The 25501-nt window shown below is 60.8% G+C and overlaps 2 protein-coding genes across 8 annotated transcripts in view; one reads left to right on the top strand and one right to left on the bottom strand.

Moving 5' to 3' along the window:
* Positions 1-11918, top strand: part of TSPAN18 (tetraspanin 18) — a 185969-nt gene extending 174051 nt beyond the window's left edge. For all 7 annotated transcript variants that reach the window (XM_027072835.2, XM_027072834.2, XM_053203276.1 and 4 more), the window contains 5 exons: positions 2472-2546; positions 3587-3685; positions 4236-4418; positions 7715-7798; positions 9907-11918. In XM_027072835.2, coding sequence (XP_026928636.1) covers positions 2472-2546; positions 3587-3685; positions 4236-4418; positions 7715-7798; positions 9907-9954 — 489 coding nt within the window. In that variant the 3' untranslated portion in view covers positions 9955-11918. The remainder of the gene's footprint in view (positions 1-2471; positions 2547-3586; positions 3686-4235; positions 4419-7714; positions 7799-9906) is intronic.
* Positions 11919-14077: 2159 nt separating this feature from the next.
* Positions 14078-19518, bottom strand: TP53I11 (tumor protein p53 inducible protein 11). Its single transcript, XM_027072839.2, has 7 exons — positions 19367-19518; positions 18461-18608; positions 17790-17848; positions 17504-17552; positions 16990-17086; positions 15904-16005; positions 14078-15208 (listed from the first exon to the last, which is right to left on the bottom strand). Exons 2-7 carry the CDS (start codon positions 18587-18589, stop codon positions 15075-15077), a joined length of 570 nt encoding a protein of 189 aa, XP_026928640.1. The 5' UTR covers positions 18590-18608; positions 19367-19518; the 3' UTR covers positions 14078-15074.
* Positions 19519-25501: the final 5983 nt, after the last annotated feature.

The raw sequence follows: 25501 nt of genomic DNA, 5'->3' as shown, positions 1-25501 counted from the left end.
CTCAAAGAATTGGGTTGTCCACAAGAGACCCCTACAGGCAATCTGAAAAGTCCTAAAAAATTTTTTTGATGTGTATTTTTGAGAGGGAGAGAGAATGCAAGCAAGGGAGGGGCAGAGAGAGAGGGAGACGCAGAATCAGAAACAGGCTCCAGGCTCCGAGCTGTCAGCACAGAGCCTGATGCGGGGCTCGAACCCACAAACTGCGAGATCATGACCTGAGCCGAAGCCGGATGCTCAACCAACTGAGTCACCCAGGTGCCCCAGCAATCTGTCAAGTCTTAAGACCTAGAGGCTCTTACAGGGTCTGGGGTGACACGGTGTTCAGAGGCTGTGTTCTAGAATCAGAGTTCCCACGCTTATCCAGGTGCACCGCCTACCAGCTGGGCCAGCTTGGTCACAGTACTACCCCCTCGGGGTCCCAGTCTCCCCCTCGGTAAGCCGGAGGTGTGGACAGTCACAGCATCTGCTTCCCCAGGCTGCCGAGAGCATCCAAAGAAATGAGCCACGTAAGATCCGCGGCGCCTAGGCGGTGAGCTGTCAATAGGTGGTAGCAACTATTATTTTTTCAGAACTCGCCCACACGTGTCCTCAGGAAGGCCGTGCCTGCCTCTTGGTTCTGAGCCACCATCTGAGCATCCGCACGCTGTGCCTGCACCAGCTAAGCAAGGTCCTGCTAAGTCATCCGGGAAGGCAGCACACTCCCAGCGCGATGGGCACACGGCGTGCGCGATGCTCCAGCTCGGTCTCATCGTCCATACTTTATAACTGTCTAAGCTGTGATCGATAGCCAGGGCCAGCTCAGTCGCCTCGCCGAGGATGGAAACCGTTTCTGGGGCTACTCCTTGCCAGCTTGAGAACTTCCAGCAACTCCACCGAGAGGGCAGGGGGCAGGGAGGGGCTCTCGCGGTGGCCACGAGAAACCGAGCCGGATGGCCGTGCGTCTCCAGCCAAATGGAAGTGCCAGGAGCCCCGCCAGGGCCCTCTGTCACTGTCACGGGGCTGCAGAGCCTCTGGTGGAAGTGGGGGCTGTGGGGCTGCAGAATGGACCGTGGCTGTCGCGGCCTGGGGCACAAGAGGCCCTCTGTGACTCTCCCCTCCGGTTAGGGAACTCTGCCCCCCAGACCCCAGCAAGCCTGCCACTGACCTTCCGGAAGCAGACCCCCAGGGTTCAGGAGAATCCCTCAGGCCAGTCCTGAAGCACGCCCTCCAGCAGAGAGAGAAGACGTCGTGTGGTGCCCAGAAGGGACAGCTGGGTGAAGAGGAAGGGTTTGCTCCCGCATTCTCGAGCTGAGTCTCCGTGGGCACTGGGGGCTGGGTCCTCTGCTGGTGGCCTCTAGGTGGGTTGACAACGGCAGGACCACACTGTGTGATCGCAGACTGGAAATGCCAAGGGTGCCGGCAATGCCGAGCAACGGAGGCAAAGTCATTTCCCGTTTCTTCCGCCAGCAGCCTTCTGCCAAAACGGTGCCCGTAATGGCCGGGGTCTGAGATGTAGCAGATAACAAGGTCATTATGGTGAGTGGGTCACTCACGGACGTGTTCGTTCATCTGATAGCCATGCTCCCACACCTGTGCTGGCGGGCATCGGGAACGCAACACGCGAAGTCACAGCCTGTGCTGCTGATGTTAGTGGGGGGGTGGGGGGTGGGGGTGGCCGCTGCTGTGCACACACGTCCACGGGGCCCTGTGATGTCAGGGAGGCAGGAGACAGGAGAGGCTTCTCACCGGCGAGGGGCTGGGCTCCACCTGGTCTGGAAAATGAGGAGCTGGTGGGTGAGGAAGGGAGGGGCCTTCCCGGGACAGGGAGTGCAGGGGGTGAGGGCCCGAGACAAGAGGCATTATGGATACTTTGGGGAACATCGAGAAATACAAGGAGTAGAGCAGAGAAGGGTCCGTCAGACTTCCACCTCCGGCCCTGGGTTCTCGGATGTTGACGGACGCATCACCTCGCCGCCCATCTCGCTCCTTTATCGTGGCTGAAGATCCCTATCACCTCCCCTCTGCCCTTGGGAACCAGAGACCGCAAGGCAGGGAGAGGGGGTGCTGGGGCTGGCAGGGTGTGGAGAGCCGGTCCAGGGTCCCCCGGAACTCAGGGTTTCCACAGTGTGTACCACGTGGGTGGTACAGGGCCCCACCAGGTCAGCACGGACCGCCTTCCGGGGCTGCCCGGTGCCATCGCTCACACTGAACGCTGAACAAGGGGTATCGTCGAAGGGGTGCTGTTGGCGCAGAAGGCGTATTTGTTTGCTTACTTTTCCGTATTTGTGTTGCAGCCTTGCTGACCCCAAAGATGGATTGTGGGCATGCTTATTACGAAAAAATGCCGCACCTATGGCGGTGAAGTTCCTTAGTCTTATAAAACCGGTGCATTTCGTCAGTTGTGTAACAAGCGGAAGGGGGCATCCGCCAGCGGCCGCCGGGCCCCTCCCCGCGGCCCTCAGGGCTCACCAGCCTGCCTCTTGTCTTTGCAGTTCTTCCTGTTCATCCTCATCATCTTCTTGGCGGAGCTCTCGGCGGCCATCCTGGCCTTCATCTTCAGGGAAAACGTACGTCCGGGCCCACGTGCCCCGGCCCCGCTTCGCGGCCCCACAACCCCAGCGACCCTCTTCCTGCAAGAGTTTTTCCAGAGGGCAGAATCGGAGGGTCCCTAAGGGTCTCCGCCCTTCCGAAGCACCTGATACGACCCCACACCTGATTCTGGAACCTTCCATTCCACACCGTACCCAGCAGTAGTCATTTGACGGTCTGAGGACAGTCAGAGAGGCTGTCCCCCAGGTCCAGTGATGTGCAAGAGAACAGAGCACGTTCGCTTGAGGCCTGGCCAGTATCCAGTTTGGACAAACTGTCCCCACCAGCCACCTTATTCCAGGGACTCCAGCCACCAGGGGTACCAGCTCCCTCCCCTGAGTCTATAGGACCAACCACTGCAGCCAAAGGGGGCCTGGAAAGGAGGGGGTTGGGGGTAGGAGACGCAAGCCGGCCTGGGGGAGGGGAGGAGGCAAGCAGGGGACAGACAGGAGGAGGAGGCAGCCATGTGGGCAGGGAAGGGAGCCTCCGACTGGGCACCACGCAGGGCCCCGCCCCATCACTGCAGCGGGAAGGAGGGTGGTTAGACCCCAGGAGAATATTTTGAGGGCAGGAGCAACTTCCAAGGACACCTCTGGAAACTGGATTTGCAGGCTCCCTGCCCCACACTGTGGTGTCTTCAGGGGCTGGGACCCCGGGGCTGGGACCCAGGGGATCCCCCGGCTCTGGGGGACAGCTCAGGATGGCAAGCTGCCCATCGTGGATAAACTCTGCATCTGAGAAATGGCCGCAGGGGCTGAGAGAGGTTCCCAGCGTGCCCTGGCCTCGGGCTCACTGAGGGGTGTGTGGGGAGGCTTCCCTTTCGTGCCAGTGAGCCGATACGGGGAGGCCACAGGCCCTGGAGTGGGGACTAAGGGGCCACCCCAAGTTAGGAGAATCCCCTGCGCTGGGCCCTCAGGCCTTCCCTCCCCTCCGGAAGCAGCTGAAGAGACCTGGACGGGTGGGGCTGCACCGCGCTGCTGGGCGGGGGTCTTAGCCTGCCCTCTGCCTCTTTCCCCAGCTCACCCGAGAGTTCTTCACCAAGGAGCTCACCAAGCACTACCAGGGCAACAACGACACAGACGTCTTCTCTGCCACCTGGAACTCCGTCATGATCACGGTGAGTGACTCCCCCAGGGATGCCGTGAGCATTCAGAGCCACGATGCCCAGGGCGGCCAGTGTCTGGCCTCCAGAGCCCGCTTTGCTCAAGTGCCTGCATCCGTGATCAGTCAGGGCCGGCCCACTGAGCCCGGCTTGGCCTGGGACTCAGCATCCGTACAGCATTCTGGGCCCTTACTAACGGCCCAGCAAATGCAGTCCAGGCTCCGGCTGAAACCTGTTTGCTACCCCTGACCTGAGCCCTCAGACAACTGTAATTGTCAGTGACGGTAATCGGTAATCTCAGCAGGAGTTTATTGGGTGCTGATGCCTCGTGAGGTAGGGGTTGTTATTGCCACCTCCACCTCTGCTTGACACATGAGGGCGCTGAAGGCTCAGAGAAGTCGAGTGACTTTCCCAGGGTCACACAGGAGGAGCAGATAGAACCCAAGCTGGTCTTGACCCTCTCTACCGCCCTGCCTGATGGTGGCCTTGGGAGTGGCTGTCTGCCCATCTCTGCCCCTGGGTCCAGCCCCCACCCACCAGCCCTGTCCCTGTGCTCTCCTCCTAGTTTGGTTGCTGTGGGGTCAACGGGCCTGAAGATTTCAGGTTCGCATCGGTTTTCCGACTGCTGACTTTGGACAGTGCCGAGGTCCCGGAGGCCTGCTGCCGGAGAGAGCCCCAGACTCGGGACGGGGTCCTGCTGAGCAGGGAGGAGTGCCTTCTGGGAAGAGACCTGTTCCTGAACAAGCAGGTACCGGGCCCTGCTCCCCCAGGCAGGGGCTGCGATGGCCAGAGCCGGGCAGGTGGCCGCGTCGGCACAGAGGGTCTGAAGTCGTCCCAGAAATCCTCTGGAAGTGTCGGCTGCCATGTGCAACTCCCGAATGGGGGCTGATGAAGCTCCATCCAAGCCCCTGGGGCCCAACCAAAGTAGAGGAAGGACGACGAGGGGAGCAGATGGGCCAGCGATAGCAGAGGCCGGAGGGGTGGGCGTTTTGTCTGGGGTTAAAGGGTGAGTAGGAGTTTTCCAGTGTTCTAGGCAGAGCACTCCCCGAGCTTCCGATAATGCAGGTCGGGAGTCAGCCCCTGAATTACATAGTGGGGGCCCCTCCTTAGCCCTGATTCTGGGGGAAACTCACATGTGCTGTCTAGAAGCACCTCCCGACCCCGAGAGAGCAAGGCTCCTCCCCCCCATCCCCAAGGTCAGGGAAACTACCAGACTCTGCTTCTCTTGCAACCCAAGGACTTGATCTCAGTCTGGGAAGAAACCCTTTCCTCTTCTTGCAGGAAGAAGAGGCTTCTCTGGCCCCTGCTTTGCCCCACCTCCCCCTGCCCCCCCCCCCCCCCTGTGAGACGGACAGTGCCCTTGTACTTGATTCCTCCTTCCCTCCGAGTGCTCTCCCCCCACCGGGCCCCCAGCCCCTGGGGTGTGTGTGTGAGACCAGGCAAGGCAGGGGTGGGGTGGGGGTGGGAGAGGGGAGCAGGGATGAACCCGGTGCCTGCCCCATGCCCCTCCCTTGATTAGGCTTTTGATGAGGATCTCCTGAGAGAGTTGCAGATGCAGGGGACACAGCAGGGAACAGGAGACAAGGCCCCTGTCCCTGTGGGGCTCACAGTCTAGCAAACTAAGTCGTACTTTCACATGGTAATGATTGCTATAAAGAAAATAAAACCTAGACAGGAGCTAGAAGGGACTGGGGTGGGGGCCTCAGGGCAAGCTTCTTAGAGCCTCAACGAAGGGGCCTGACTGAGGCCTGACCCTGGCCGACCCAGGAGGCCATTCAGCTTGGAGCTCAGCACCTCAGCTCCTGTCCCCTGCACATGCCTGTGCCATGTCAGAGGATTCACAAGGGCCCTGGGGGTCAGGCCGCTGTGAGCTTGGAGTAGCGAGGGCCCCTGAGAGGCTGGGTCTCAGCCTCGAGGGGAGGCTTTAGGATGTGGAGGGGGGCCTGGGGGAGGTTTTCAGGCTTTGATGTCAGGCGGGCCTGGATTGCCGCCTGCTGTGACACCCTCTCTGGACCTCAGATTCCTCATGCTGTGGCACACACTGCTGGCCATTCTCCCCGGAAAGACGGGGTCTATTAGACCCCATAACCACCAGGGAAAGGCAGCACATCCTACTGCCCTGCAGCTGGGCCAAGGGACCTCGCAGCAGCCAAGGGCAGGCGAGCAGAAGTGATGTGTACAACTTGTGTTAGGTCCTTAAGAGGAGGCACTGTGCCCACCCCTACTCCTTTTCCCCCCTGGCTGGAATGGAGCTCTGGTGACAGCCATCTGGGACCTGGCAGCAGAGGGTGGCCCCCCAGGATGTCAGAGCATCACCAGAGGAGCCCGGGCCCCTGACCACTCCGTGGAGCAGACGGGCCACCAGAGCTTGGGATTTAATATGAAAGACAAATGAACTTCTGGCTGGTTGAAGGCACTGCTGTTTGGGCCTCCTGGTGCCCACAGCCAAACCTGTGTCCTAAGGCCACTTGTCAGTTATTCAGGGAGGCTTTTGCTGGGGCCTGTTCCTTTCGGGCTTTATCCTCAGAGGCTGCCCATTTGTGGACTCATCCTTGATCATGACACCTTCTTCCATCTCCTGGGCATGGCTTTGGAATCAGCTCATCGGGGAGGTCCCTGTGCAGCTACATTAGCCCTTTATGTTGACTCTTCTCTGCGCTTCATAAGGATCCCCCGAGATTGACTTCTGGGATCCTTTTCTGAGATGCTCATATCCCTCCTGGGCATTCTTCCTTTCAAAAGCCTCTGTGGAAGGACTCCTTCCTAAAGCCCGGTGTGCATTTCTGACTTTGCCTTGCACCCCATCACAGTCGGTGAGCAAAACGTCTGAATGCACGGACTTGAAATCCCAACTAAAGAGGCTTATGCAAATTCCCTTTGTGTTTTACACACAGCAAGAGTTCTGGAAGTTGGTAGCTTTGTCCTGTCAGTCAAAGCCTGGTCTCTGTGATCTTTGTGGCCTTTCTTTGTACATATCAGTCCACGGTGGCAAAATGGCTGTCATAGCTCCAGGTACCCCACCCATGTTTAAGACACAGAGCAGGGGAAAGTGGGGCACACCATCCTTCCAGAAAGCCCCGGTAGACATCTGCATAGATCTTGATGGCCGGGACTCAGTTACGTGGCCACCAGAGGCCAAGGCAGAAGGCCCCTGTCTGTGGACGTTGAATTAGCCCACCGCCGTTGACCATTGAGCTCCAATGAAAAGAAATGAAGAAATCCCGAAAGAAGGTGACCTGTGATGAGTGCTCAGATTCCCCCACTGGGATGAGTCAGACCCTCCAGGGCGGCTTCTCCAGCTCATTCCTCAGCCTTCCCTGGGTCAAGATGGCCCCCAAGCAAGTCAAGAACGTGTTCCCCTGCTGGAAACAAATCAGGGGGCTTCCCAGTAGATGATGACCTTGCTAGAACGCGACTCCAGGCCAGAGTGGTGACCACCAATAGGAAGTCGTACATACTCCCCATCTGTCGGGGTGATACTAAGTCTTCTCTCCTCACAGCATCACTGTTTCTCTGCTTTATCCCCAGCGTTCCCTACCTGCTTCCTGGCAGGTTGTGAGTGTGGGTGCTGCTGTGACTCTTGACATAAAGTGCTACACCCTCATCCTCCTGGCATGGGAAAAGTGTTCCAAGCCAGAGAGTGAGAGCAGCACGTGCAAAGGCCCTGGGGTGGGCTGGAGCACAGTGAGGACCGGAGGCGAGGGCGTCAGTAGGACCACACCCACGTTCTCCGTGTGTCTGTATCCACCTCTATCCCAGTTCGTATATGCCCAGGACTGCTTGTGAAAGCATTCATCCGTTTAGAGGGGACCTCGAGGGTCACGAGGGTCTCCGGTGTATTGCTGCCAGATTGCTGTTCGGAGGCCTCCTGCCTCCCACCCCCTCCCACCCCCCACCCCCACCAAACGGTGGATTTGACAGGGTAAGTCTGCTGCTGCCTGAGCCGTGGGGCCGGTCACGTGCCAGTTCCCAGGCTTCGTACCTCGGTCCTGATTCTGCACTGTCTCTCCGGCTGTGGCTTCACCTCTGGTCCTTCCCTCCCAGGGCTGTTACACCGTGATCCTCAACACCTTTGAAACCTACGTCTACCTGGCTGGAGCCCTCGCCATAGGGGTGCTGGCCATAGAGGTAAGTAGAGGCCCCCACTTCCGCGGGTCCCCCGGAAGCAAGGCACACGCGGGGTGTTGGGGAGATGCCCGGTGCCCTGCACCCCCCAGCCTGCCTCTGCCTCCACATCCTAAATCTGGGACCAAATTGGCTCCCTGCTGTAGGGACAGTACAGGCCCCGCTGTGCCTGTCTGCTGCCCGAGTCGCTGTTGGACTCTGGTCTCCTCCGAGCAAGTCTCCATCAGTGAGTGGGCAGGCTCCGAGAGTCACCCCCCCATCCTCCTCCCACTGCCCCCCTCGCGGTTCCTCTCTGCCTAATCCTCCCCCAAGGTCCCCCAAGGTCCAGAGTGAACTCTTAACTGAGAACCAACACCGCTGCCTTGAGGAAAGGGCTGCGGCTTGTGCTTCTAGATCAGGCTCTTTGTTGGGGGGGGGGGGGGTTCGGGACCTGTGAGGCCTTGTCCACCTCCCAAGGGCGGTCTTGATTAACCCCTTCGCCCCAGTCCCGGAACCCCCGTCAAAAGGCAGGCAGCTGCAGACTACGGCCGCCGCCACCAGGGGGCACCTCAGCCGAGGAGCGGAGCTGCCCCTCCCTTCTCCCCGCCCCCTTCCTGGGTCTCAAGCCCCCGCTACTGCTGGAGTTTGGACTGACCGCGTATAGCCCACGCTTGGCCATCTGCAGGAAGGACCGCTCCCGGGCCTCGGCCAGCGGGGAAACGAAGTCAGGCGGCCGGAGCCCCAGCCTCCCCGTCCCTCCTTTCGGGGACGTCTCGAATGCCCGGCACCATGCGCAGCTTTCAGGGTGGGGGATGGGAGATGAGGGAGCGGGAGGGGTCCTTCATTCATTCATCCGTTCATTCAGCAAGCCTAGATTGAGCCCCTGCTTGCCAGCAGCGCTCCAGGGGAAGTTCTCTCGCGGGAGGACACAGTGAGCGAGAAGCAGATAAATCTGCGCTGGGACTGCGGAAATGGCGGGGGTGTGCCCCGCGCAGGAAGGACTCTTTTCAACTCCCGGCTCTGCCTCTCCCCACACAGGGCCTCTGAGCCACAGATTACTTCTCTGCAAGATGGCGCTGCTAACCGTGTCCCCCTCACCCCCACCCCCCCGGGCCGTCCTTCATCCTTGCTCCTGGCATTGTGGAGGTTGCGGAGGATGGGGACTGCTTGCCTGGCGGGGGTGCGGGGGGCTCGTTAGACAATGTCTGCATTCTTGATCCGCCGTCCTCCTCACCCCCAGCCCCCAAGCCCAGCTGTGACCCCTATGGGAGGCAGAACCCTGCTCCGGGAGGAGGGACCTTAACTGTATCCCTGTCCCAGCCTCGCTTCCCCTCCCGGAGATCTGGCCATGAGCCTGGGCTCTAGGGACTGTCCCTTGTGCAGCTTGCAAGAGCCCTGACCGTGGGGGCATCGGCCATTCTGGTCAGAGGGGCATCCCTGAATCTGGGTCTCTGCCTGCCCCCAACACCCCAGGGCCCTTAGGTAGGTGTTCCGTGACTGTGCTCTCAATTCTGGGAAGGGCTACATCGCCCTTGCCTATTAATAATGATCCTGGTAACTTTCTACTAATCATCTACTAGAGAACAGGCCTCGTTGGGTCATTGATCACCTTCTATTTCATCTTACCACCCTCCTGTGAGCTAGAAGGCGGAGTGTGTGGGACTTGGGAGCATAGGCTGTGGGGTCAGAATGCCTAGACTCAAACCCCAGCTCCCTCACTTGCAGCTGTGTGACCTTATGTGAGTTGCATGACCTCTCTGTGTCTTGCCTCCTGCTCTGTAAAAGGTGTTTGGGAAAGCACTTGGAAATGTGCCCGGCACGTGGTAAGCTCCAGTACATGCTCAGGCCAGAGAAGGGACATGTTGGGCCCAAGGTTGCTGCTGGCAAATAGGGGAGCTGGATTTGAACCCATGTCCAAAGCTCCCTTCTTTCCGTGACTACACTGCACAAAGGGGACCATGCGGAGGGCTTGCCCCCAAGGAGTGTCAGGAACCCCTACTGCGGGAGGGTGCTGAGTGATGGGTGGGCCCCCTTCCTGTCCCACGGCCGATGGCTGCTTCCCGTCGGGGTGGGACAGCCCAGCGCAGGGCTGGGAGGCCAGCCTGACAAGCCAACTTCTACTTCCTCTGCAGCTTTTCGCCATGATCTTTGCCATGTGTCTCTTCCGGGGCATCCAGTAGAGGGCGTGACCTGGAGCCTGAAGCCTCACCCGCCACCACTGCCCGGCACCCAACACCCTCCCCTCCCCGGTGTCCTTGCCCTCTTGTCCCCAGGGGAGGAGGTGAAGCCATCCTGAGTGGCCAGAGGAAGGGGCAGAGGAAAATAGCTATTTTTTTAACAAAACAAAATGAAGACAAGAAAATGGACGGACGTACCCCGCCTGGACTCCGGGCTCTCTGCGAGGGCCCTGGCGCTTGAACCCAGGGAGCACTCTGGACTAGAGACCAAAGGAACCCCAAGCCCAGGTTCCCTCCTCAGCCCCGCCAGCCCCTAGCAGCCCCAGGCCTGGGCCTTCTCCTCAGCTCCAGGTGCCAAGAACGGGAGGATCGAGGCAACAAGGAGGCAAAAGCAACTCTCAGATCGACAAAGCCCAGGGGCCCCCTGGGAGACTCGGGCACCGTGTCCCCGAGGACTTGGAACCTACACCGAAGCCCTGGTCTTCTGAGGATGGAGTTGCCCCTGCCTCGGGCTGGGGCCAAGAGTGGGCTACAGACGCTGGATCTGAAAATGGCCTAGCTGGCAGGGTCCTCGCTTCCCCCATCTGTTGGATCGAATAATCCGGAAAGCCCAGAGAGGGGCAGTTTGTCATTCACAGTCACACAGCACGTGCGTGACAACTGTGAACTGGAACCCACTCATCCCTAGGCTGCCTCTCACCGCTTCCAGGGCTCTGTCAGTCTCAGCGTCCTGGTTTCCCGAGAGAGAGAGCAGGCTGGTCAGGAACTTCCCAGGCCCACAGCTGAGAAAATTACGGACTATTGCCCCTGCTCTCGTTTCACCCCACCCCCATACTTCTTTCTAAGCCTGCAGGGACACACACACACACAAACACACACTACCGTCCCTTTGCCACACTGCCCACCTCTGCCCACAAGCCTAACCCCTTCCCTGTTCACCAACTCTGTGGTTCCCCGGCTGGAAGGAACCCCCAGGATCATCTGGTTCTCCTCTCCCCACCCAGAACTGAGGCTTGGACGTCTTCCACAAGCTCTCTGCCAAGACTTTGCCACCGTCTTCTTGCATACCTCCAAGGACGGGGAGCTTACTACCTCCCAAGACAGCCTTCTGCCTTTGGACTGCTCTGCCTTTTTAGCATCAGCTCACTGCACATTAGGGTTCTCTGTTTCTCTTTGGTTGCATCCATGGCATCCCACGTTCTCTTTCTCCTTCCCAAAGTGTTAAGGCCACACATCGTCTTCCCCCAGATGCGTTTTCTGCAGGCTACAGAGCTCCAAGACATCTCGTTCCAGCTGTGACATGCTTTCCTGTCCCTTCACTGTCCGTAGCACATTTCTGTGTGTTTCTTCCAGGCTTGGGCAGGGAGAGGTTGTCCCCTAGACTCACTCACGCCTACACAGCGCCCACCGATCAGTTCCTTGCACACAGGCCTTACATCCTAGACCGCTGTCGGCGACCGTATTACAAGATCCCTCGACCCCAGTGAATCAGGAGTGACCGCCGGAGGCTGGTCAGGGGATCTGGGGTTTGGCCTGGGGTCCGAGGGAAAGGACAGCGTAATCCTAGTTGGTGTCTGCCCGACAACTTACGCTTGATTAGTGACGTCTGCCGCGGGCTTGGCAAGGGGAGGGGCGGTGTGGCGCCTGACCTCCTCTCCACGTCCCTCTTCAGGGTCTGGGAAGGGCCTGTTCTGACTCCCAGGCCCTGCGTCAGCTTCCAGCCTCCCTTCCAGCTTTCCAGCCAGTGGGAGAGAGACAGCTGTGGCCTGGAGCCCTGTGCTTCTCTGCTCTGCCACCTGCCCCCTTCAGAGATGCAGCCCCAGTTCTGTGCCTGCTGTAAAGATTGGCTTTGACCCTCCTCTTGTCTCTCCCCTTCCCCCTCCCATCCTCCTGCTGTCCCCTCTAGTCCCAGGTCCCCCTCGTGGTCTCCAAGCTGGGGCTTGCCATAGAGTCCCTGTAGCAGCCTGTCCTGGCAATTCCACACATGATGCCGTGGGCTCCCTAGCGATGGGCGTCCCCGGGACCCTGCAGCTGGAACCCCAGCCCAGCCCGAGAGGGGCCTTGGGCATGCCCCTCTCCAGCCCCGCCCACCCACGTGCTTGGCTCCAGCAGAGGCAAATGGCCTAAGGTTGACAAAAAGAGCTGGCTGGGCGGGACTCGGGGTCTGACTGGGCAACTGTGTGGCTCTAGGCCAGGGGCATCCCAGACTTCCGGGCCCCATCTGGTCCGCAGCACCCAGGAGAATCCGGGCCCTTCAAGGTAAGGAGGGCCTGGCATCTATCTGGCACTCACCCCCCTCCTCCTGTCCAGTCCATCCCCTCAGGGGGAGGAAGGGTGGGTCTTGGAGGAATATCTGGCTGAGGCAGGTTCAAGGGTGCATATGAGACTCATCCCTAACGGCTTTCCAGAAGGGGGCCAAAGAGCCCCTTATCTGGCTACTGCCCACACTGGGGCCGGAAAGACAAAGCAGACAGTCCGTAGCATTGACCCAGGCTGGTCGTTATTTGCAAGGCTGTCTGCAGCCATTCTGAAGCATGAAAAGGCAAGGTCCGTGCCAGTCTGGCTCGACCGAGCCTTTCCCAGGCACTGAGGTCTAACTGGACTGGTCCACGTACGGCCGATAAACAACCCTACCCTGTTGGTCACACAACCCCAGACTGAAAGCCACCTTCTGGCTCCGAAGCTGCCGCCTCTTAGAAAAGGGAACCCATCTGAGGGGTTACGAAGCTCTCGTCCCTCCTTTCCATACCTAAGGGACCCGGCCAGGATACCCTGAACCAGCTGAGGCCCCGGCACCCCCATCTCCCAGAAGCCCCCTCTTCCCTTTCCCCATGGGTCCCGTGTCGAAAGTCTATTTTGAAACCTGTAAATGTTCCTTCCAGTAGATAGCAGAGCTAATTTATCATGTTTATTTCCTGTGAACCCCCCCTTTTATATTCTATATCAAGAGGAGTTTTTGTAATATAAAACAGGACGCCCACACTGATGGTTTTGCACTGGTTTTTGTGACTGTTTCTTACAAAAAGAAAAAGGAACGAAGAATAAATAGTGGCTGTGAAGAAGGTGGTCTTGCTTGGGTGGGGGTGGGGCAGAAGGGGGGAGCTGAGGCACGGAGGGCGCGGGGCTCCAGGGGCAAAGGTAAAGGGTGGTGGGTGGAGCGGGGGCGGGGGGTGTCTTCCCAAACCTTTAGGATGGGGAGCCGGGCCGACACTGGGCCTTCTTCAGGAGATGTGTGGGTCCCCCTCCCTGTTTGTCACTGCCTCCCTCCCAGCGATGGCTCCTTGCCTTAATCCCCCCGCCACATCCCCGGACCAGGTCTGCCGGGCTCTGCTAGGTCCCTCTGGGCCCAGCTCCGATGTCCAAGCAGCACAGAATTTCACGACAGCACCATCCCAGCAGGCCCTCATTACCACCCAAGGGACAAGGCCAGGCCGCCCTCCGGCTCGCCCCACCCCCACCCGGGCTGAGGCTGAGGCAGCTTGGCCAGCCCGGCAGGTGCCTCACCCAGGCTGCAAAGCCCATGCTTTCTATTCCCCTGTGCCCCTGGGTGGGGGGAGGAGCACTGACTAGGACAAACCACCCATCACCCTCCAGAGGATCAGCCCAGCCTTAAAAGGCCTGGGTCAGATACAGGACGCGACAGGGCCCCAGGGCACTGAGGGCACTGCCCACTGGCCATCCACTTGACTCCCCAAGGTGGCGGTGGGCGTCGTCCAACCCGTCAGGCCCCTCCCCTCCGCGTGGAACAGTAGTTACAGCTGGGCTTCGGGGACAGCCGGGCCCGGTGTGGGCTGGGCAGGGGGCCCAGGCAGAGGTTCACTTGGAAGCAGCCAGAGCTGGGCTGCACCTGCCGCCCCCCCCCCCCCCCCCCGCCGCCCTACCCAACACTATCCCAAGACGAGAAACACGTCTGGGGCCTGGGCTGCCTTTCTCTACCCCTGTCCCCAGACCGTGAGGGCCACCACTTCTGTGCACATTTGCGGCCTAGAGGGAAGGAGAGCACTGGGAGTGAGGGCTAAAGGGGGGCGCACGAGCAGGGGCAGGGAGGGTGTCCTCAGCTCTGAGGGAACCGCGTGTTAGCCTCCTCCAGGGCACTTGGGGTGGGGACGACATTAGAGGAGTGGCCTGCTGAAATATTTCTATTTATTTCCCCTGCTGAGTTTGAAGGGCACCCAGTCCTACCCCGCTGGGTCTTGGGGGCAGCACCCCGGGGAGAAGGCGAGGGTGCGCGAGGGGACTGAACTGGGCAGACCGAAGGGACGAGGAAACGCCACTGCGTCTCTCTCTTCTTCACCTCCAAACCCCATCACGGGGGTTCCACCTCTCTCTGCGTCCACTGTCGGGGTCAGCCTGGGGGTGAGGCTGGACCCAGGCCAGTTGGGGGAAGGGGACTCCTAGGGGCGTCCGGGAGCCGGGTGGAGGCACGGCAGCCTAGAGTAAGGCCCTAGGAGAGCCTGTGGTGGCCGGGCTTGGGGCTGGGGACCGGGCTCTGGCGACAGGTGGCCCACTGCAGAGGGAGGCTGAAAGGGAGGCACCGGCTCAGAGACCACCACCCCTGCCGGTCCGCCCGCAGCTGGGCTGTGGGAAGGGCAGGCGTGTGCGGTTAGGGGGCAGGGGCAGCTCCCATGGGTGGGGAGGGATAGGGGCACGGGGTCAAATTCTTGGATTTTTCCAGGCATACACGGAAGCCAAGGTCAGCCACATGGGCACTAGAGTGGCCAGGGGTGTAGGGAGGACTGGGGGACAGTGCTCAGCCTGTCTCAAACCAGAGAAGGGCCTCCCGGCAGAAGGGGCGGGAGCCCCATCTCAGGCCAAAACCCCACGACTCAAGCTCTCCAGTGAGTGTCTGTCCAGGGGATCCGGAGGCCAAGAGACCCACGAAAAGGAGGCGTTCCTGTGTGGGGCGAGGGCCAGAGGTTCAAGAGGCCCCGTCCCTCCCCAAACCTGAAAGCCCAGGAGATCACAGCATTTGGGGGTGCCCGGGAGGAAAGGAAGGCGGTCAGCCCCGCCTGCCTGGGGGCAGGCCCGGCACAGGGCAGGCTCCTTCCTGCCTTCCAGCAGCCAGAGGGAAACTGAGGCCCCGGGGCCTCCCCGCCACACAGGGGCCCCGGCCCAGGGAGTGGCTAGACTTTCTTGGGTTTTCGGCCCACTTGGTAATAGTAGTAAATGCTGATGACGACAAAAAGGAGGCGGCTGGCCAAGAGCAGCAGGATCCCCAGGGACGCGAGGCCGGTCTCTGCGAGCGTGGCACTGATCACTGTGGGAGAAAGACCGGGAAGGGACAGACGTCAGCGGAGGGGTGTGCCTCACCCTCAACCCGGGGCGACATACTGACGGGCGCCCAGGCGGCTCAGTCAAGTGGCCAACCCTTGGTTTCAGCTCAGGTCATGATCTCACCGTTCGTGAGTTCGATCCCCGAACTGGGCTCTGTGCTGCCGGTGCAGAGCCTGCTTGGGATTCTCTCTCTCTCTCTCTCTCTCTCTCTCTCTCCCCCTCCCCCTCCCACGCTCGCTCTCAGAATAAATACATAAACTTAAAAAAGGAAAAAGATGGCATGCTGAGCTGGGGGGGGTCCTGCCAGCTGTTGGCCCTCACGGACATGTCTGTTGTGATGTCCCCCACGTGGCAGGTACTGGGGCAAGGGCAAGCATGCCATCACACCTGCTCTGGGTACACAAGTGAGCGATGGGTTATGGGAGGCGGCAGGTGCACGTACACGGGGGAGGCTGTGGCTGTGTGTGTGTGTGTATTCAAGAAGGTACAGGTGTGTGTGGGTAGGTGAGCACAGGGGAACACAGGTAGACACGGCCACGTGAGCCCCTCCCCCTCGGATGGATTTTGTCACTTCCTGGAAACCAGGCAGCAAGAGCTGGAAAGCCAGGGGCCACACCACCCTGCCCACACCTCCCACCCCGTCAGCCTCCCTGTCTCACTGCCCACCTCAAGACTCACCCAAGAACTGGACCCCAAAGTAACAGGCTTCGGTGAGCAGAGTCCATCGGATGATCACTTTCTCAGCCGTGTAGAGAGCATTCCACATGATCAGGGAGATGCCTGGGGCAGGGGGGACAAAGAGCAGACTGGGGAAGGCATCTTGAGCCCTAACCCCTTGGGGCAGGGGCCCGTTCCTCCTCCATTGGGCAGATTTGCCAGGAACCCAGACTTCCACTTTCCCCACCCCCATTCACACTCCCCAAATTAAAGCCATCCGCCATCCCACCGAACCCCATAACCCTAGCTCTCCCACTGCATGGGTGATGTCCTTGAAGCCACCCCGATCTCCACCAGCCCCTGCCCCTGCCCCCTGGCACTGGTGCAGACCCTTGAAGGATGAGTACAAGTGCAATCAGCACAAGGTTGGGGGAAACTGCATGTGCAAAGGCATGGAGGCTTTCTGAAACGGGGGACTGGGCATCACGAGATGCGGCCGGAGCCCAGGGCCCACGGTGGGATATGGGGGAGGCGGGTCTGGGAAGGTAGGCTGGATCCACCCCACAGACCACCCCGAATGCCAGGTGGAGGGGCTGGGCCTCTATTCTGCAGGTAAAAGGGACCGCGGGATGTTTTAGAGAAGAGGAGGGACGCTCCTGTGCTAGGCTTTAAAGGCTGTTAACTCGGCTTCCGGCCAGGCACGGGGTGTGACAAATTCGGAAACAGAATGGTTCTAAGGAGAGGCCCGAGGGTGGGAGGGGTTTTGCAGACCCGTGTCGATTTGGTCTCCCGCGCTAGGCCGTGAGGTCCTGGAGGGCAGGGCCCGAGCCTCATTCACCTCTGTACCTGGATGACCAGAGGGGGGGGGGGGGGGGAGCTACACACAGTAAGTATTCGGCGTTTGCCCGTGTCCACCGGGTGCATTCCAGCAGTGGCCACGAGATGGCGGCACACACCCAGCAGAGACAGACTCAGCTGAAGGGAGGGACAGCAGGTGCTTAGAGGGGGAGCCCACGCACAAAGAAAGGCTTCCCCGTGCTCCTCTCAGTCCCCGTTGGTCCCCGGCTGCCCATCACGTCCCTCGGAGTCTGCCCTAGCAATACTCACTGAGGAGGGCACCGCCATAGAGGCGGATGGGGGTCTTGCTGGTCACCTGGGCTCCATCAAAGACCGCATCATAGAGCTGGTCAGGGAAGGCGAGGGCCTGTGGACATTGGTGGGAAGTTCATGGGCAAAGTTGGTGGGGGTCGCTGTTGAAACATCCTCTGGACATGTCCCTCCTTCCCCCCAGAAGCAGGGCTGAGATCCCTGGGGCAGTCCACTGTCAGAACCTTGATTGGCCCCAAGCCTTCCGTGTCAGGACAGAAGGCTCTGGGTTTCTAGGGGCAACGAGTCAGGAATGTGGACCACGGGATCTAGGATGTGCCAGAGCAGGTCGGGTACAGGTGGGAATGAGTGTTGGGAGCTGGGACTGTGGAGGGAGCTAGAGGGCCTTCAGCATGATGACCACGTGGGTAGAGGCAGCGGGGCCCCCAGGGTAGAGGAGGAACCCCCAACAGAGGTTCAGAGGCAGGACACAGGGAGCCGGACCCAGGGCCGGGGGCGGGGGGCTGGGGCTCACCATGATGGCGATGCCGGAGAAGAGCACGGCAGAAGCAAACTGCCAGACCCTGGCAGAGACGGGGAGAGACGGGTCACAGCCAGGCCCCTTGCTGCTGCGCCCAGGCCCCAGGGGACCCTCCCCTCTCCAGCCAAGATGTCCAGGGATGGCTGGCGTTAGGGGGAGGGAACGAGACGGGATGGAACCACAGGCACGAGGGCACCAGGGCAGAGCTGATGCGGCAGGGTCTTGCACGGCCCTTCCCCATAACCCTGCCCCCGGCCCAAGCTCACGCTCAAGTGCTCACCTCAGCCCCAGAGGCTCCCGAACAGCAAACTTGATTTCATTGCCCAAGACCTGGCTGATCTGTGGACAAACAGGGGTCAGGGCCATGCCCAGCCCACTCACTCCCCTCCCGGAGCCCCCTGGCGTGTCCGGGCACCCACCGGGGTACTTCTGCTCAGCCAGAAGGTCACCCAGGCTGGGAAGGTCACACTGAAGCCACCCCCCCTCTGCCTCTCCTTGACACCGGGGCTTACACAGGAAGCTGAAAATACGGTGGGTGAGAACAAAAGCTCAGCGGTCCGCTAGACACGGGCTTGAAGCCTGGCTCTGCCACTTACTGGTAATGGCCTTGGGCAAGTCCTGGCCCTCTCTGGGCCTCAGTTTCCTCCTCTATCAAATGGATTAATAACCATCCCCCAGCCCTTTAGTGAGATTAAATAATGCTTATAAAGCGATCGGTGCGGTAGCTGGCACATAATAAGCGCGAAATTCATTCTAGCGATCTGTCTTCGTTTTTGTTACGATTCCCCGGACATCTCCGTTACGTTCCTAGAGAAAATGAGCTAAGTCCTGGGGCTCCTGCAGCCACAGCTACTCTTCTCCCAGATGGCAGGCCGGACCCGCCTCCCCAAAGGGGTGTTGAGGTGGGCCCCCGGGTGTGGCCAGCTGAAGGCCCCCCCCACCCCGGCCCACCTTGGAGCGGTGCACCTCCCCGTCGTCGTCCTCCCCGCCCACGCCGAGGATCTTGCGGGTCTTCAGGCGGCTCACGAGGTCCGTCTGGCTGTGCTTCTTCATGAGAGGCGGGGGCTGCTTGGCCGCCATCTCGTCCTGGAGCCGCTGTCTACGGAGGCCCAGGGGAGACACCAGCCTCAGCCACAGGTCCTGCCCGGCCCCCAGACGTCAGGGGCACCCAGTTCGGACCTCGGGGCCTGGCCAGGCCTCCCCGTCAGCGTGGGGCAGCAGGGGGAGCACCAACAAGAAATCTGAGGGCCCAGGCTTGGTAGTCGGCTCCCTAACTACCCGGCTGCGTGAGGAAAGGGGCAAGTGTCTCCCTTTCCTGGCCTCAGCTTCCTCGTCTATTAAATGGGTGGAGGAGGATGTTCCTAAAGCCCTTCCCGCTCTGTGAGCCTATGGGGCCTAAAGGCACACGGTACACCCCAGGTCACCAGGCCGGACGGAGCCCTTCAGAGCGTGTGCGCCCAGGAAAGGCGTTCGGGCCCAGATGAGACCACATCCGGGAGGTGGGGGCCATCGGGAGTCTGGGTCAGTCTTGCCAGACGAGGGGTGATCTGCCCGAGTCCTGGGGTCCAGGTCCCCCACGGAACTGTGGCCCAGACAACCCCTCCGCCTAGCCAGACTCCCTCCCTGTCTCCCACACGACCTCCTTCAAGCCGCCAGGGCTGAAAGAAGGGGAGTGGGGTGACCCCGGGACCCAGCGGCGCCAGGGGAAGGACGGCCGGGATTGCTGGTGGAAGCCCGTGCCCCTCCCTGCCAGGGGCACCCACTGCCAGCCTCTTCCCCTCCCCGTGTCTGCTCGCCATCCTCCACGGGCCCCCCCCCCCCCGCCGCCCCGCCCCCGGCCAGGTCTTGAGCGCCTACCGTCTACCAGGCGCTGGTCTGGGAGACACGGAGATGACTTGGCTGCCGGTCCTCCGGTTCAATCAGCACCTATGCAAAGGAGATAGAAGTGTAGACCCCGGTGAGGCAAAGGCCTCCGAAGGCTGGCACTGGGCTGGGAGCCGCCAGTGTGCAATGGGGGCTGCTTACACCCATTCTACAGATGAGGAGCTCGAGCTCAGCAAAGTTCAACAGAGACAGGCTGAGTGACTTCAGCACCCCCCCCACCCCCCACCCCACCTTATTCCAGCCCACAACTACCCTCTGGCAAGGCCACAAAACTACTCTCACAGATGTTGCCCGCCCCTCTGCTGGGCTTGCTGGACCTCCCTGACCAGGCCTCAGACCTGGGTCCCAGTCTGGCTGCCAGCGGAGGGGTGTGTGTGTGGGACCAGCCAAGTCTCCCCCTCCCGGCCCTGGTCGGGGCGGCCAGAGGCAGAGCCGTCCTCAGCGTCCTAAAATAAAGCACCCGGACGAAGCAACATCAGAACGGAATCCAAGTGTGGGGCGTGTGGATATCGTGGCTTCAGACTCGGGTAAAGGAGGGAAATGGCAGAGTACCTCAAGTTTGGAGCTAACCACACAAGTTGGTACCGATGGCCTCCGGTGAGTGACATTCAAGGCCAAGGGCCCGCCCAACACCACCCCCCCCCCCCCCGCCGCCGGCCTTACTTACAGCTATGCCGTCCCCTCCCTCCACCCTCACCCTGGGGCAGGGGAGGGGTGCGGAGGTGGCCGCTGGTGGCCAGGAAGGCCCTCTGGCGGAGAGGTGACCAGCCCCGCCCGAGAAAGCAGGGTTTAGCCACACTGCTCCTCAGGGGCCGGGCGCTGTCCCCACACCTCAACGCTGGCCACCACTTCTCGTGACCCCAGAGGCTACAGTCAGCCCGGTGTCCCTCCCGCTGCCAGGTGGAGCCGCTCGAGACAGCCTGCAAGGGCCGGCCAGCCGCTGCTGGTGGCAGCCGGGGCTCGCCCCCCCTCACCCGTCCTCGGCCCAGGAAGCACCGGGGGGCCCCGCCCTCACCCCTTCTTTGTCTTCCGGCCTCCCCTCTGGCCTCGAACTGACATTTTTTGTTGTTTGCAGTTCCATAGATTTTTAGGACGCGTGTAGATTCACACATCTACCACCGGGAAGTCAGGACCCCTGCCCGCGTCATGCTCTCCCCTCACCCGTAGCCCCTGGCCACCACGGATCTGTTGTTGGCCGTCACCCCGGCTCTGTTCTTCTTTTTCCCAGTGTGTTATATACGTAGAATCGTAGCAACTAGAACCATTTGAGACCGGCCCCTTTCATTCAGCATAATGAATGAGATGCCTTTGAGGTCCATCCAAGCCGCCGGGCCAGTCAACGGTCTTCTCCTCTTTATGGCAGAGTAATGTTCCATGGGGTAGACGTGCCGGCTTGGCAAGCCAGCCATTTGCTGAAGGACCGCTGGGCCGTTCGCAGAGTCTGACAATTATGAACGGACCCCAGTCCCGCGCCATAAGGCCGGCCCTCGGGCCAAGCCCACCAGGCCTGGGCTGCATCAGTGACCCCAGCTCAGAGCGACAGCTGCCTTCCTCCGCCCGGTGACCCCTTGCCACCAACGCGTGCACGACGCTCCCCTCCGCGCAGCAGGCCTGAACCTGCGAGGCAGGGGCCGTGGAGCGTGGCGGGGCCAGCCCGCAGGGACTGGGTACAGAAAGGGGACTGCGGTGTCCCGGGCTCCATTTGACATCAGCACCGCTCTTGGGGGGGGGGCCGGCTTTATCCACAGGCACCGCCATCAGGTACCCGGGCTGGTGGGACCCGCTGTGGCCTCCCCCCAGCCCAGCCCCCAGCAAGGAGCTCATCACCAACAAAGGGCCCTAGGGCCTCCCAGGGACAGGGAAATCTCCAGGGAGAAGAATCCCCTGCACCTGCCTCTGCACAGCTAACTCCTCTGAGCACTAAGTTCTGTTCCTTCTTCACCCACAGCACAGGGCCCTGCCTGGGGAGGGCAGGTGGGGGGCTGTATCACTCCCATACACCCGCCAGCCCCTCCACAGGCCCTACCCCCCCGAGGCAAGCCACGTACACGGCCCCCTCAGATCTGCCCTTGAACTTGCTTCCCTTCCCACTCCAGGTGTTTTTTAGCCTGGCCTCACCTTTTTTTTAAATGTTGATTTTATTTATTTTGAGACAGACAGAGGAAGAAAAAGAGAGAGAGGCAGAGCGAGAGGGAGAGAGAGAAAATCCCAAGCACGCTCCGTGCGGTCAGCATGGTGCCCGACATGGGGCTCGATCCCACGAACCGTGAGACCATGACCCGAGCCAAAATCAAGAGTCGGAGGCTTAACCGACCGAGCCACCCAGGCGCCCCCAGCCTGGTCTCATTTTAACCTAAGTGAGGACAGAAGGCACCTTCCTTTGCCGTACCCCCTGCATCGCGTCTGAACCAGATGTGCGTTCGAATCCCGATTCTGCCCTCTTCCCTGCTGTAGGGCTCCCACCCTCAGTTTCTGCCCCTGGGAAATGGGGGCCACGAGAACACTGGCTCCGGGCATGCGCTGGAGGATAGGGCGCGAGGGAACTCAGACCCCTCTGAGTCCCTGGGGGCCTGGGGCAAAGTGCCCTGCCCGCCCACACTCCCACTTCGCTCTCTTCCTTCAGCCATTCAGCCGTGCACAATGGAAAAAGCCTGCCCCATAGGGCGGTTGCTTCCTTCCCAGGGCCAGCTGCCTTCGAAGGGCCCCCAGGGCTTCCCCCAGGTGAGGCCAGCTGCCCGAGGGAGGCTGAGGGAAGGGGCAGCGTGGAGGACAACCAGCCAAGCAAAGAACAGGTGCAGGGACATTGCAGCCTGCAGTCCCCTAGAGCCTGAGTTCAGGACCCTCTACGTTCTGCCCCTGGCTGGCCTCTCTGACCTCAGTTCCCAATAAAGCCAGCAAGTCGCTGTCCTTCTGAACAGTGGTTCCCATTTCTGAACCACTGCCCCCGGGAGGGTCCTCCCTGCTCTCGGTCCTCCCACCCTGACACTTCTGGTTCTTTAAAGCCGCACGACCCCTCCCTCCGGGCAGCTTTCTGGGACACAGCCCCTCCTGACTTCTGTGGGTCTCAGTGTGGGCGGCCCCTGGCCACTTCCAGCCCATAGGCCTAGTCACGTCATGGGCACCTGGGCTCCCGGAGACCCGGTGACCTGAAGGCAGGGTTGTTATCTCGTCCAAGCATCTTCCCGCTAGGCCTCGGCACGCGGGCAGGCCCTTCATCGGCACAGGAGTGACAGTTGGGCTGCGGGAAGCAGGCCTCCCGAACCCCACCCAGAACACCCAAGATCACGCTATGTTAGACGTGGCAGGGCCCAAGCGGGGGCTCTGTTCCAAACACACACTGGACAGGGCAGAAAGCTGAGGCCCAGAGACAGCAGGGTCTGCCTCGGGCCACACAGGAGCTGGTGGCAGAGGAGTACAGGAAAGGGGTTTCGCGGTCAGGCAGGGCTGGGTTTGAATCTGACACCTCCTCCTGGCTGGTGGTCTCGGACAAGTGGGTCCAGGGTGCTGAGGACACAGGAGAGTGGGTGCCAATGTCTCGGCGAAGGGCCCGGCCCATGGGGTGCCCGGGAAGCGGCGGGGGTCAGGACAGGCGGGGAGAGCAGGCGGGGAGACCTCACGATGGCCGCCTCCACGAAAGCTGCAGCCACCGCTAGACGGACAGCGCCGCGGGCTGGGACTTTCTGTAGGTCTGGCTCGCGGGGCTTGGGACACTTCCCGGCATGGGAGGGGCTCGGCAAATATTTGCGACCGAGTAGTGAGCTGGGGAAGGGTTTGAGAGCCCCCCACTGCTGGCCAAGCTCTGACTCCCTGCAGAACACACACACCCCCACGCATCAAGTGCAGGGACGTCTTGAGGCCAGGAAGAACATCCCTAAGAGCTCCCAGTGGCAGTAAGACAGAGAGGTCATGACTACACGGAGGCCGGGAAGGGAGAGGTCTGTCAGGGGTACAAAGTGCCAGGGGAGAATGGGAGGGGGGGTGGGGAATATACGGCACGATTAGGCCAACTTGGGCTCAAACCTCAACTCTTTCTCTTACTTGTCTGTGACCTCAGGAAACTTTCCCAACCCCTCTGAGCTTTCATCTCGTCCTTGGTGAAACCACACTGCTACTTCTGAGCTCACAGGGTTGTGAGGAGACGCTGAGCACAGGCACTCAAGGGGCCTGGCACCTGCTGTGAGCTCCATACAGGACAGCAATTAATGACATTGCTTATGGGGCGGCTGCCAAGGCCCTGCCCTGGCGGCAGGTCAGACGGGCCTGGGGCGTCACTCCCGTGCTGGTCCTAAAGGACCTCTCCCAACCCCCCTACGGCCTCCCCAAGAAGCCTGCCTGGTTTCCATAGAAACGGCCGGACTGCAGAGCTGTCCCTGGCGTGGAGACTGTGCCCATGAGGGCTGGCTTAGAAACCTGACCGGCAGGGGGAGGGGAGAGGAGAGGAAGGGCGCCTGGGGCCCGGAACACCCACCAGCTGATTCGGGGCAGTTGCTGCTGAGTCTCAGAGCCAAGAACCACTTCCTTCCTTTTCGAACAAGACCCTCTGCTAAAGAGACAGTACACCTGTCCCTCCCCCATCTGGTAGGAACTGCCCCGGAGAGCACCCACCCCAGGGCTGGAGGCAGGGGACGAGGACTTCCAGACCAGGAATTCTCTGCAATCCCCATGACAACCCTAGGAGGACGGCTGTATCGTCACCCCCATTCTACAGACGAGGAAACCAAGTGACTTATTCAAGCGTCTCGGGGTAAGTGGCCAGAGTTGACACTTGAACCGAGGTAACCGCACTTCAAACAGACATCCCGCGAGGAGCTGGGGTGTGTGGGCAGGGCCAGTGGTGATGTCTGGGGAACCTGACCTCCAGGAAGAACTACGCTGTAAGCCGTCTTCCTCCTCACACCTCCCTTTGAAAGTCTCTGGCAGGTTGCCAGCATCCGAACTCCTTCCTTCCTGGGGTCCAGCCTCCCCTGGGTGAAGGCGCTGTGGCTCCGGCGGGACCGGGGCAGGGCCGCGGGGAGGCCCATTGTTCTTTTATCACACGGGTGCAAAATAGCTGGAAACAGGGGCTGGGACAGGGCAGTGCCAGGGGAGGGGGCAGTGAGAGGCAGAGCCTCCAGGCCCTGCTCGGAGAGAAGCGGAGGTGAGGAGGGAGCCCATTCATCCACCCCATCGTCCCTTCCTGGGGCAGTCCACCAGCCCCTTGGCCAAGATGGGGTCGAAAGACCCCCCCAACCCAGAGCCCCCAGCTGGGTCTTCAGGCGGAGTGAATCTCACATCTCAAGGGCTGTACGGGAGAGGCTTGGGGATGAAGGGACCCATGTTCCTTACTAGCCCTACGCCTTTGGGCAGATTAACCTCTCCTGCACTGGAAATGGGGGTCATGAGGCCCGACTTACCAGCTTGTCGGCAAAGTTACAGCAAAACTAAGAAGCCCCAGGACACAAAGGGGGCTTGGCTAATGCCGGCTGTCCTACGGACATCATCACAGTGACTGCTAAGGTGCAGGTGTGGTCCTCGTGGGTCTCGGGGCCTTCGGGCTAAGGCACAAAGCCAAGCCGACTTCCGGGCAGCGGGTCCCTTGAGGGTGTAGTTATTCTAAAGGCCGAGCCGGCCTGAGGCAGTCAGCCTCGCCTGTCAAGTGGCTGGTGAGCCAGTCGAGGGCAGGGCCGTATCATCTCTCTGGCGCGTGTCCCACGTCACCCCTGGGCTCAGCGCTGGGCTCAGCGCGGATGCAAGGGAGCAGGGTGACAGGTAGAACTGGGGGGGGGGGGGGGGGAGCATGATGCAAATCCCGCCACGGTGACAGGCCTAGATCCTGAGTCAAGAAAGGGATTCCACGTCCCATTTCCAAGAACCTCCAGGAACGTGGGAGCTGCCAACGGAGCCCTGAGTCACTGGCGGGGAGACAGGACAGCTGAGGTCACCAAAGACTGTGCCACCGCAGGAAAACCAGGGCCCAACTGTGAGATTCGGTTAATTCATTCAAAAAAAAAAAAAAAAAATGGGAGCGTGGTCTCTGGGGCCCTCCCGGCTGTGACAGTCATGATTTGGCTTCTAAATCCACACTCCAGCGGCACACGAGGCCCGAGCTCCCGCTGCCTGGGGGCCTCT

Source organism: Acinonyx jubatus, chromosome D1 (genome assembly GCF_027475565.1).
Source record: "Acinonyx jubatus isolate Ajub_Pintada_27869175 chromosome D1, VMU_Ajub_asm_v1.0, whole genome shotgun sequence".
NCBI lineage: Eukaryota > Metazoa > Chordata > Mammalia > Carnivora > Felidae > Acinonyx > Acinonyx jubatus.
This window is presented reverse-complemented; position numbering and strand designations above follow the sequence as displayed.